At 44.2% G+C, this 13,164-nt stretch overlaps 1 protein-coding gene across 1 annotated transcript in view; it reads left to right on the top strand.

Moving 5' to 3' along the window:
* The window catches only part of snrpa1 (small nuclear ribonucleoprotein polypeptide A'), a 40,416-nt gene extending 37,265 nt beyond the window's left edge, over positions 1 to 3,151 (top strand). The window contains exon 9 of the mRNA XM_080213988.1: positions 2,745 to 3,151. Coding sequence (XP_080070114.1) covers positions 2,745 to 2,806 — 62 coding nt within the window. The 3' untranslated portion in view covers positions 2,807 to 3,151. The remainder of the gene's footprint in view (positions 1 to 2,744) is intronic.
* The last annotated feature ends 10,013 nt before the right edge of the window (positions 3,152 to 13,164 follow it).

Below are 13,164 nucleotides of genomic sequence, written 5' to 3'. Positions count from 1 at the left end.
ATTTATATAGATGATCTGGAGGAGGGGGCTGAGTGTAGGGTGTCGAAATTTGCTGATGACACAAAGATGAGTGGAAAAGCAAATTGTGCGGAGGGTGTGGAAAGTCTGCAGAGGGATCTGGATAGGCTGAGCAAGTGGGCGAGGACCTGGCAGATGGGGTACAATATTAGCAAGTGTGAGGTTATCCACTTTGGCAGGAATAATAGTAGGAGGGATTACTACTTAAAGGGCAAAAAGCTGCAGCATGTTACGATGCAGAGGGACCTGGGGGTCCTTGTGCATGAGTCACAAAAACCCAGTCTGCAGGTGCAGTAGGTGATCAAGAAGGCGAATGGAATGCTGGCCTTTATAGCGAGGGGGATAGAATGTAAAAGCAGGGAGGTCTTGCTGCAACTGTACAGGGCACTGGTGAGGCCGCAGCTGGAGTACTGTGTGCAGTTTTGGTCGCCGCACTTGCGCAAGGATATTTTGGCCTTGGAGGGAGTTCACTAGGCTGATACTGGAGATGAGGGGGTTGGACTATGAAGAGAGGCTGAATAGACAGGGTCTGTACTCGTTGGAGTTTAGAAGGATGAGGGGGGATCTTATAGAGATGTATAAGATAATGAAGGGGATGGATAGGGTAGAGGTAGAGAGATTCTTCCCGCTCAAAGGACAGCAGGACTAGAGGGCACAGCCTCAAGATAAGCCGGGGGGGGGGGGGGGGGGGGGGGGGTTGCAGTTTAGATCAGAGTTGAGGAGGAACTTCTTCACGCAAAGGGTGGTGAATCTCTGGAATTCTCTGCCCGTTGAAGTGGTGGAGGCTACCTTGCTAAATATATTTAAGTCACTGGTAGATAGGTTTTTGGTAGGCAAAGGAATTAAGGGTTATGGGGAGAAAGCGGGAAAGTGGAACTGAACCACTTCAGATCAGCCATGATCTTATTGAATGGCGGAGCAGGCTCGAAGGGCTAGATGGCCTACTCCTGCTCCTATTTCTTATGTTGTAAATAGTTGATGGGTTTGGGTGTGGGGAAAGTTAGAAAAATAGTGAAAGGACAAACAATATTGCAGCGTAGCAATGTGAATTATGATAACCAGTGTGTTAGAAAGGGATACAGCATACACGGTGCGGCAGCTAGTGGCACAGAGTAAGGAAAATGGTTTAAAAAAAATTAAAGGCAAGTTGAGGGGGATGTAATAAAGTCTGCAAAGGTTAAACGAGTGGCAAAAATTTGACTGAACGTAATTGGGAAATTGTGAAATGCAGTTTGGCAGAAAGAATGGATAAGCAGAATATTATTTAAATGGATAAAGACCGTAGAATGCTATGGTACAGAGGGATCTGGGTGTCCTTGTACATCAATCACAAGAAGTCAGCATACTGGTCAGTAAGTAATTAGGAAGGCAAATGGAATGTTGGCCTTCATTGCAAGGAGTATGGAGTATAATGTGGTTGACTCAGAATTGGCTTAGCAAGCCACTCAGTTAGTGGGCAATTAGGAACGGATGGTAAACGCCGGCCCAGCCAACAGTTCCCACATCCATTGAAGGAATAAAACTGAATATTGATGAGATCGCAGCTAGACTATTGTGTAGTGTATTGGCCTCTTTATTTAAAGTAGTTGCATTGGAGTCAATTCAGAGGAAGTCCACTTAATTGTTGGAATGAAGAGGTTATCTTATGAGGAAAGTTGAAGTTTAGTAGAATGAGGGGTGATCATTTTTAAACAAGATTCTTAAGGGCTTGACAGAATAGATGCTGAGAGGATGTTTCTCCTTGGACAATGTAGAACGAGGGGACACAGATTTAGAATAAGGATCACTCATTTACAGGTTACATAAATCTGGATTGAAGAGTGAGCTGTGAGGAGGATGCAGAGATGTTTGTGTGATTTGGACAAGTTGGGTAAGTGGGCAAATGTGAGGTCATCCACTTTGGAAACAAAAACCGGAAGGCAGAATATTACCTGGCTGTGAACTAGGGAAGGGAATATGCAACAAGACCTGGGTGTCCTCGTACACCAGTCACTGAAGTTGAGACCAAAACATTGAATGTTTTCAGGACGGATGTAGATACAGTTCTTGGGACTGAAAGGGATCAAAAGATGTGGGAGGGAGGGGGAGGTAGGATCAGACTATTCAATTGGATGATCAGCCATGATCATAATGAATGGAGAAGCAGGCTTTAAAGACCGAATGTCCTATTTTCTATGTTTCTATACTTAAGAGCGAGATTAGGAGGAACTTCTTACCGGGTTATCAATATTCACAGTCTTCTTTCCAGACAGAGTGGAGGGTGGTTATTGAATGTACTTAGTGCTAAGTTAGGCAACTTTTTGAGCTGTAAGCGAGTGAAACTGCTGGCAGGAGTTGAGTCCTCAACCAGAATGGCCATGATCTTACTGAATGGCAAAGCAGGCTCAATGCCAAAAGGCCTGCTCCTATTTTTTGTGTCCCTTTGCTAACTGACACTACACAAGTTTTGCCTAAATAACTGAAGCAAAATCTGTATTTGAGTAATGGAATAAGTGGTCCAAGCTTGCTCCCAGAGTGAGAAACCTGGTCACATTAAATCAGCTTTTTGATTTATGTTCCCATGGTAGAATTTACTTGCTGCTATGTGACTGAACCACTCTGCAAATCTTACAGCTGTTTTCAAAAACTTGTCAAATCAAAAGTAATTTTAATAATTGAATAAATGTTTGATTTAGCCTTGAACAAATACGAACAGCGAGTGAATGATTTACTGTGTGACTTTGCAGGTCCTGCTGATGAGGTTGAGGAGGAAGAGATGGAAGAGGATCCTGTTACTAATGGCAACTAATGTTTCCCTCTGTACTTGTGTTAACTGTTCCTGTTTCACGGGTCCCAGTTTGGAGAGAAGATTTCCCGGTTTTATTGAATGGCGGGAGTGCTAAGTGTGTTGATAGGCGGACTCCGGTCTCAACTGGAGCCTTGTTGAATTTCTGCATCTTGTTCTGGGCTGCTAATACATCCAGAGGCATCACTGCCCACATTGGTCAGTACTCACTGCAGTAAATATTGACTTGTGTTGCATTTCTATCCTAATTGAGCAGTAAATTCACTTCAACAATGTAATTATCATGTTCAGATTGTAAATGTTTGCTTGCCAGCGAGTTTTGATAATAAACACTTTTTTAAAAATGTAGTGCGATGTCACTCTGCATTTCGGTTCTGACAGGTGCCTGGGATAAAGGAGTTGCTACAGGAGAGATCGAGAGATGGGGCTAATACCCCAGGAGTTTAGAAGAATGAAGTGATTTTGCTAAAAGATAAAATGTTATAATATATTTTACAAGACAGATATTTGGAACATTCCTCAGTTTCAGGGTAAGGGGGCAGCCATTGATTTGATTTATTATTGTCACATGCATTAACATACAGTGAAAATTATTGTTTATTGCGCGCTATACAAAGCATACCATTCATAGAGAAGGAAACGAGAGACTGCAGAATGTAGTGTTAGTCTTAGATAGGGTGTAGAAAAAGATCAACTTCATGCAAGGCAAATTTATTCAAAAGTCTGACAGCAGGGAAGAAGCTGTTCTTTAGTTGGTTGGTATGTGACCTCAGACTTTTGTATTTTTTTTTCTCGACAGAAGAAGGTGGAAGAGAGAATGTCCAGTCCTTAATTAGGCTGACTGCTTTGCCAAGGCAGTGGGAAGTGTAGACAGAGTCAATGGATGGGAGGCTGGTTTATGTGATGGATTGGGCTACATTCATGACCTTTGTAGTTTCTTGCAGTCTTGGGCAGCACAGGAGCCCATACCAAGCTGTGATACAACCAGAAAGAATGCATTCTATGATGCATCTGTAAAAGTTGCTGAGAATCGTAGCTGACGTGCCAAATTTTCTTAGTCTTCTGAGAAAGTAGAAGCATTGGTGGGTTTTCTTAACTATAGTGTCGGCATGGGGACTGGTTGTTGGTGATTTGGACACCTAAAAACTTGAAGCTCTTGACCGTTTCTACTTCGTCCTCATTGATGTAGCCAAGGGACATATTCTCCTCTGTTTCCTGAAGTCAGTGACAATCTCCTTCGTTTTGTTGACATTGAGGAAAAGATTGTTCTCGAGCCAGTTCACCAGATTCTGTTATCTCATTCCTGTGCTCTGTCTTGTCATGGTTTAAGATCCGACCCACTACAGTGATGTTGTTAGCAAGCTTAAAAATCGAGTTGATGGGGAATTTGGCCACACAGTCATAAGTGTATAATCAAATTTAAAGATAGTGGAGCAGATTGCAGGTGCTAAATGGCCCCCTTACCTCTTCTATTCTTAAATCAAAATAATATAAAATGCTGGAAATAACCAGTGTTACGAGGGGTAGGTTGATCTCCTCTCTGAAAACTAACACTCAGCTACTCAGAAGTACCTCCCTTCATAATCTGTTAGTGAGTGAGAGAAGGGGGATTATTGAGAGGGTGCAGAGGAGATTTACAAGGATGTTGCCTGGATTGGGAGGCATGCCTTATGAGGATAGGTTGAGGGAGCTCGGTCTCTTCTCCCTGGAGAGACGAAGGTTGAGAGGCGACCTGATAGAGGTTTATAAAATGTTGAGAGGAATAGATAGGGTGGATTCTCGGAGGCTATTTCCCAGGGCTGAAATGGTCGCTACGAGAGGACACAGGTTTAAGGTGCTGGGAAGTAAGTACAAAGGAGATGTCAGGGGTAAGTTTTTCACTCAGGGTGGCGAGTGAGTGGAATCGGCTGCCGTCGGTGGTGGTAGAGGCGAATTCGCTGGAGTCTTTTAAAAGACTTCTGGATGAGTACATGGGATCTAATGGCATTGGAAGTTACAGGTAGTTCTATGGCTTGGTAGGTATGGATGTGATCGGCGCAACTTGTGGGCTGAAGGGCCTGTTTGTAGTTTTCTATGTTCTATTATCTGCACTTCCGCTTTTAGTGGTCAAATCAAAATATCTACCTGAGGCTCTTTAAAACAAGTGACATTTTATTTATCTAACAGTGAATAAAAGTTAACTAAACTATTAACAAACCAAATAAAACATTATTCTAATGGAATGCTGTTTAGATAATTACAATTCCCACTTATTAACCAAAAAAAATTGAATGTGAAAGATTTGTCATCTTCCAGAATCTTCTATTGTCTTTGCTGACTACTTCCATTTTCTGTTGGTACCTTTATGATTGAAATGAGTCTTTGATAAGGTTTGATAAGGTTCACCATGGTATGCTTCTGCAGAAAATGCAGATGTATGGGATTGGTGGTAATTTAGGTACTTGGATCAGGAATTGGTTAGCAGATAGGAGACAGAGGGTGGTGGTTGATGGTAATTATTCATCATGGAGTTCGGTTACAAGTGGTGTGCCTCAGGGATCTGTTTTGGGGCCACTGCTGTTTGTAATCTTTATTAATGATCTGGATGAGGGTATAGTTGGGTGGATTAGTAAGTTTGCTGATGACACCAAAGTCGGAGGTGTGGTAGATTGTGAGGAAGGGTGTCGAAGTTTGCAGGGTGACTTGGACAGGTTGCAGAGCTGGGCCGCGAGGTGGCGGATGGAGTTTAATGCGGAGAAGTGTGAGGTAATCCATTTCGGTAGGAATAACAGATGTGTTGAGTATAGGGCTAACGGGAGGACTTTGAATAGAGTGGAGGAGCAGAGGGATCTAGGTGTATGTGTACATAGATCCCTGAAAGTTGGGAATCAAGTAGATAAGGTTGTTAAGAAGGCGTACGGTGTCTTGGCGTTTGTTGGTAGGGGGATTGAATTTAGGAGTCGCAGCGTCATGTTGCAACTGTACACAACTCTGGTGCGGCCGCACTTGGAGTACTGTGTGCAGTTCTGGTCCCCACATTACAGGAAGGATGTGGAGGCTTTGGAGAGGGTGCAGAGGAGGTTTACCAGGATGTTGCCTGGTATGCAGGGGAGGTCCTATGAGGAGAGACTGAGGGATTTGGGGTTGTTTTCACTGGAAAGAAGGCGGCTAAGAGGGGATCTTATAGAAACATATAAGATGATTAGAGGTTTAGATAGGGTGGATGGTGATAGCCTGTTTCCTCGGATGGAGAAAGCTAGCACGAGGGGGCATGGCTTTAAATTAAGGGGGGGTAGTTATAGGACGGATGTCAGGGGCAGGTTCTTTACCCAGAGGGTGGTGAGGGACTGGAATGCCCTGCCTGCTGCAGTTGTAAATGCGCCTAGTTTGGGGGCGTTTAAGAGATTGGTGGATAGGTTTATGGACGAAAAGGGATTGGTTTAGATTAGTGGGTCAATGTTTTTTTTTAAAAATAAGACTGGTCGGCGCAACATTGTGGGCCGAAGGGCCTGTTCCGCGCTGTAATGTTCTATGTTCTATGTTCTATGTTCTTTTAAGACATAAATGTGGCTGTTACACTGGCAGGCAGTTGCTATTGGTAGCAGTTGCTGGCAGGCAGTCTTGGGCTGGGAGCTGTGGCCTTTATATCCCCTATGACATAAAACCCCCACAGTAGGATTGGTTTACAGGTTATTAAAACATCAATTTCAAATCCGATAGGCTGCTATTCAAATGCCTATTTTAAATAGGGCAAACTTCAAAAACCACCTGTTGTCGTGGCAATGCTACTGCCTAGCCTCTCAATACAATGCTTCACTTTGGGTCTCTGTGTACTTGCATTTGTGCCTCCATCTCTTCTCACTCTAAGCATAGCAAAAAAAGCTACTTTTTTTAACAGACAATGCAATTTTATAACTCTTAGCATTTTTACGATTTTTGTTATAATTTTACAAATACTAACTTCACAACACCAGCAGTTGAGACAACAGAGTTAATGTTTTATGTTGATCTTGTGTTGAAACTGGAAAAGTTAGCAAGATTTTAAACAAGTAAAAATTCCGCAGATGTTTCCTGTCCTGAGAAAGCAGGGCAAATCTATCCTGGCCAATTACCCCATTAGTCTACTCTCAAACATCAATGCGATGGAAAGGTGTCAATGATGCCATCAAGTGACATTTACTCAACAATTACCTGCCCGCCAGTTTGGATTCACCAGGATTACCTGGCTGCTGACCTATTTATAACCTGGGTCCAAACACTGAGGAGGGGAAAAATCTGTATTTCAGAGTGAGATGAACAGCTCCCGTTGATATCAAGGCAGTATTTGACTATGACATCAAGGAACCCGAGTAAAATTGCTTTGTGGAAATGGAGGCAAGATCCATATTGGCTGGAGTTATACCTAGAACAAAGGAAATGGTTGCAGTGGTGAAGACTACAAAAAGCAACACAAAAAAGTGACAACAGAAGAAAGTGGGTAAGTGATTATTTGGTGAGTATTGTTCTACCTCTCTAAGCTAGATATATTCATTTTAAAATAGGGGCTGGAAGAAAATCAGATAAGTATAACAGTGAATCATGAACAGGGAATGCTGGAAAAATTCAAATCTGGCAGCATCTGTGGAGATAGGAACAGTTAACATTTCAAATCCATATGACCTTTCTACAGAATTAATAACAGCAGGTCGAGAGACAGGACTTAATATTAGTTTAAATAATGTGTAACTAAATTCCAAAAGTACATTTGGCTTTGAAAATTATTATCTGCAACATGTAAACTTTTTATGTTCTGGGAGAGCCACCTTTTGTAGGAAGTGTATGGGTTTGCCTCACAGCGCCAGGGACTTGGGTTCAATTCCTGGCTTAGGTCACTGTGAAGAGTGCATGTTCTCCCTGTGTCTGTGTGGGTTTCCTCCAGGTGCTCCGGTTTCCTCCCATACTCCAAAAGACAGGCTGGGTAGGTGCATTGGCCATATTTAAACTCTCCTTCGGTGTACCCGAACAGGCGCTGGAATGTGGTGGCTAGGGGATTTTCTCAGTAACTTCATTGCAGTGTTAATGTAAGCCTACTTCTGACACTAATTAATAAATAAATTCAAATTCAATGTGTCTAACTGCAAACTGAGTTCAGCAATGGAAGTCGCTGCAGCATTGGGGAGACTGTGTGTTTTTCCTGGGTCAGTGGCCAGCCCAGTAAAAAGTTTTATAACACCAGGTTAAAGTCCAACCAATTTACTTGATAGAAAACCCACAAGCTTTGGGAAACTGTTTCTTCGTCAGGTGTGTGGAAGATCCTGATCAGAGAAGGGCGTATAGAGGCACACACAGTTTACAGAATACTGATTAGAATGTGAGTCTATTCAGTATTCTGTAAACTGTGCCTCTATACGCCTTTCTCTGATCAGAACTTTCCACTCATCCAAACGAAGGAACAGCATTTCCGAAAGCTTGTGGGTTTACTATCAAATAAACTAGTTGGACTTTAACCTGGTGTTGTGAGACTTTTTACTGTGTTTACCCCAGTCCAACGCAGGCATCTCCACACCAGTGGGCAGGCAACAGAAGACAAGGATAAGTGGCCATGCAGTAGAGCAACAAAGGGGAGAAAATACTTGAATTTTCAAAGTTTGTGCCACTTAAACCGCTACTCTGCATTGGAACTTGGAGTGCAGTTCCAACCATGGTATCAGTGAGTATAGAGTGCATGGGAAACAGCAATAAGCAGAAATGGAGATTGCAATAATTAGGGGAACCAGGCAGTCATTTCTGTCACTGACATCATGAGTCCTGCATGATGGGCTACCTCCCTGATGCCAGGGTAAAGACAAGTCTCATAACAAAGCCACAAGCTTCCAGAGCACTGCTCCTTCATCAGGTGGGTGGGAGTTCTGTTCACAAACAGGGCATATACAGACACAAACTCAATTTACAAAATAATGGTTGGAATGCAAAACTTTACAGGTAATCAAGTCTTAAAGGTACAGACAATGAGTGATGTGTATTTTCTCCAGCCAGAACAGTTAGTGAGATTTTGCAAGACCAGGCATGTCATGGGGGGTTATCGATAATGTGACATTATAGTTACAGACAGTGTTCATGTCACACTGTCTGTAACCCAGATGACTTGCCTGGGCTTGCAAAATCTCACTAACTGTCCTGGCTGCAGACAATACACATCTCTTTAACCTGTGCTTAATACTCTCTCTGCTCACATTGTCTGTACTTTTAAGACTTGATTACCTGTAAAGACTCAGATTCCAACCATTATTTTGTAAATTGAGTTTGTTTTTATATGCCCCGTTAATGTCCTTGATGAAGGAGCAGCGCTCCGGTAGCTTACGGCTTGTGCTACCAAATAAACTTGATGTTGTGAAACTTCTTATTGTACTTATTCCAGTACAATACCAGCATCTCCACATCATGGCCAGGGTAAAGTACAGAGGGTGCAGAATATTCTTCAGGAGGAAGGGAGTGAGGCAGAAGTTGTGATACAAGCTAATACCTGCGACAGAGCCAACAGACATTGAAATTCTATGGTCAGATTTTCAGGTGCTACAAATGCTTGGGACTTGGTGAGAAGATAAAGGGGCAGGATGGCAACTTCTTTGATTCCAAGAAAAGGTGTCATGAGAAGGGGATGGGGAATTGGAGGTTGATAGTGAGTGGACCAGGGTGTCTCAGAGGGAGAGGTTTCTGCAGAATGCTAATGGCTGGGGTGGCAGAAATGATGGTGTCATGCTGGAGCTGGCGGAAGCTGACGGGGTGAAAAGTGAGGATAAAGGAGACCCTTATCATGTTTCTGGGAGGGAGGTGAAGGGCTGAGGGCACAAGTCGAGGAGATGGGTTGAACCCAGGTAAGTGCCCTGTTAACCACAGTGAGAGGGAAACCTCGGTGAAGGAGAAAAGTAGACAAATTAGACACACCATTTTTGAAGATGACATCAGTGGAACAGATATGATGGAGGTGGAGAAACTGGGAGAATGTGGTGGAGTCCTTATCGGGAGTTAGGAGTAAGGAGCTGTAATCGAGGTAACTGTGAGAGCTGGTGGGTTTGTAAGAATGTTGGTGATCAGTATATCACCAGAAATGGAGACAGGTCAAGGAAGGGAAGGGATGTTTCAGAGATAGATCACGTGAAGGTGAGAAAGGGGTGGGATTGTAAGCAAAATGGATCAATTTCTTCAGCTCCAGGTGTGAGCGTGAAGCAGCCCTGATACAGACATCGATGTAACTGAAAGAGAGTTGTGGGAGGGGGCCTGAGTAGGACTGGAACAAGGAGTGTTTCACATAACCTATAAAAATATAGGGTAACTGGGGCCCAGGCAGGTACCCATGGCAACACTTTTTATCAGCAGGTAGAGAGACAAGTTAAAGGAGAAATTATTTAGTAACAGAAATTATTTAACGATTAGCCAAAAGGAGGAGAGTGATGGTGGACACGCATTGGTCAGGTCTCTGAGTAAGAAGCAGAGAGCCCTTAAACCCTCCTCATCAGGGATGGAGGTGCAGAGGGATCAGACATCCAGAGTGAAGGGGAGGTGATTAGGTCTAAGGAACTGGAAATTGTTGCTGCAGCATCCATGGAATCACAAATGTAGGTGGGAAGTGACAAGTGAAGAGAGAATGGAGTCGATGGGAAGAAATGAGTTCTGTGGGGCAGGAACAGGCTGATGCAATGGGTTTACCAGGGCAATCCTGTTTGTGGATTGTGGGAGAAAGGGTAGTGCAGGGTTGAGGGACTATCAGCTTGGAGGTTGTGGACGAAGATCTCCAGAGGGAATGAGGTCAGTAACTGTCCTGGAAACAGTGGCTTGATCTTCGGTGGTGGGGATATAGTCCAGGGAGAGAGGTGTCCGAGAGTTGGCAGTCAGCCTCTGTGAGGAAGAGGTCAGTACGCTAGATTACAACAGCACCACCCTTGCCAGCAGCTCTGATCACAAGGTCATGGTTAGACCGAAGAGAATGGAGTGCAGCAAGTTCAGAGGGAGACAGACCGGAGTGGGTGAGAGGGATGAGGAAATTGTGAAAGGGCAATGTGACGCTGGCAGTTCTCAACGAAACCATCAAGAGCAGGTCCAGGAGCGAGGCGGGGGGAGAACACTGGCGGTGAGTGAAAGGATCCAATATGGGAGGGGGGAGAGGATAACTGCCCAAAGAAGTGAGCATAGAATCCCTACAGTACAGAAGGAGCCCTTCAAGCCTGTACCGACCACAATCCCATCCAGGCCCTATTTCTGTAACCCTCATTTCCCTGCTAATTCCCCTGGCACGCAGGTCAATTTAGCATGGCCAGTCCACCTAACCCACGCATCTTTGGACTGTGGGAGGAAACTGGAGCACTGGAGGAAACCCACACAGGCATGGGAAGAATGTGCAAACTCCATACAGACAGTGACATGAGGCTGGGATCGACCCTGGGTCCCTGTTGCTGTGAGGCAGCAGCACTAACCACTGCACCACCACACTAGCCAGGCCAGAGATGGAGGTGATGGAATAAGAGTTCAGCAATGTGCTGATTTTGAAATTTGTTGAGGTGAGGATGGAGTCCTTTGCTGATTACAGAACGTCCTGCATCAGAGGCGGCAGTTCAGAGGGTACAGTGAATACACAGCAAAGGATGGGACTAGAAGAAGAAATGGGGTCAGAGGAACAGGAAGGTGTGGAGAGACTCGGATTGGCTTTGATGTCAGCAAATTGCTGGAGCAGCTTTCCTTAAGGACTGAAAGGAAGAGAGACAGCTTCTTGTTAAGCTGTTGGACAAAATGAAGAATAAAATCAAAGTGGGGAGAGGACAGCTTTTGAGAGGTGAGAGTCAGTGCTGCTGGGGAGACAGGTTGAAGGGGTACGAATGGTGCATCGTAATGACCTCAGAATACAGTGAGAAGAGTAATGAACACAGATTAATGAGTATGATTCAGCAGTGTTTAAACTAAACTGACAATACATTAATGTCCCCACTGCTCCTCATTTACTGTGTTAATATCCTCACCCCACTCTCCTCACTCTCTCTGATATTAGTTAGAGACAGGTTTACACAGGTGGGAGTGACAAGGTATCTCATGGTAGACTGGTACAAAAGATGAAGTCACACGGTATCAGAGGAGAGCTGGCAAGGTGGATACAGAACTGACTTGGCCACAGAAGGCAGAGGATAGCAATAGAGGGGAGATTTTCTGAATGGAAGGCTGTGGCTAATGGTGTTCCACAGGATCAGTTCTGGGACCTTTGTTGTTTGCAGTATATATAAATGATTCTGAGTAAAACGTAGCTGGTCCGATTAGCAAGTTCGCAATGACACAAAAATTGATGGAGTTTCGGATGGTGAAGAGGATCGTCAGAGGATACAGGAAGATATAGTCTGGAGACTTGGGCAGAGAAATGGCGGGTGGAGTTTAATGTGTGAGATAATGCATCTTGGAAGGTCCAATGGATGTAGGAATTATACAGTAAATGATAGAACCCTTGGGAGTATTGACAGGCAGAGGGATCTGGACATGTACGTCCACCGATCGCTGAAAGTTGCAATGGAGGTGGATAAGGTAGTCAAGAAAGAAACGGCATGTCTGCCTTCATCGGTCGGGACATTGAGTATAAAAATTGGCCAGTCATGCTGCATCTGTACAGAACCTTAGGCCTCATTCCAGGATATTGTGTACAATTCTGGTCGCCACACTACCAGAAAGATGTGGATGCTTTGGAGAGGGTACAGAAGAGGTTTACCAGGATGTTGCCTGTTCTGGAGGGTATTAACTAGAAGGAGAGGTTGGATAACCTCAGTTTGTTCTCACTGCAATGACAGAGGTTGAGGGGTGACCTGATAGAGGTTTACAAAATGAGTGGCTTGGACAGAGTGGATAGTCAGATGCTCTGTTCTAGGGTAGAAAAGTCAAGTACTCGGGGATATAGGTTTAAGGTGCATGGGGAAAAGCTCAGGAGCTCAAGGCAAGTTTTTTTACAAAAAGGTGGTGAATGTCTGGAATGTGTTGCCCAGGGAGGTGGTGTGAGCGGGTACGATAGTGACATTTAAAGGGCAACTAGACGAATTCATGAATAGGATGGGAATGGAAGGATACGGACTCTAAGTGCATATGGTTTTAGTTTAGGCAGACATCATGATCGGTACAGGCTTGGAAGGTCGAAGGGCCTGTTCCTGTGCTATACCGTTCCTTGTTGTTATGGAACAATGCTGCTATTCCAGGAAACAATCTGGTGAACCTTCATTGAACTCCCTTTAGAAATCAAGGCTGTGCGCAATACTCCAATGACACTGCTTCATAATGCCAGGGACCTGGGTTTAATCCTGGCCTTGGGTGATTGTGCAAACTCCACACAGACATTCTCTGTGTCTGCGTGTAGTTAGATGGATTGCCCACACTAAATT

Source organism: Carcharhinus amblyrhynchos, chromosome 28 (genome assembly GCF_965287045.1).
Source record: "Carcharhinus amblyrhynchos chromosome 28, sCarAmb.v2.hapA, whole genome shotgun sequence".
Taxonomy (NCBI): Eukaryota; Metazoa; Chordata; class Chondrichthyes; order Carcharhiniformes; family Carcharhinidae; genus Carcharhinus; species Carcharhinus amblyrhynchos.
The sequence above is the reverse complement of the archived record's forward strand: the minus strand, read 5'-3'. Positions and strand labels throughout refer to the sequence as shown.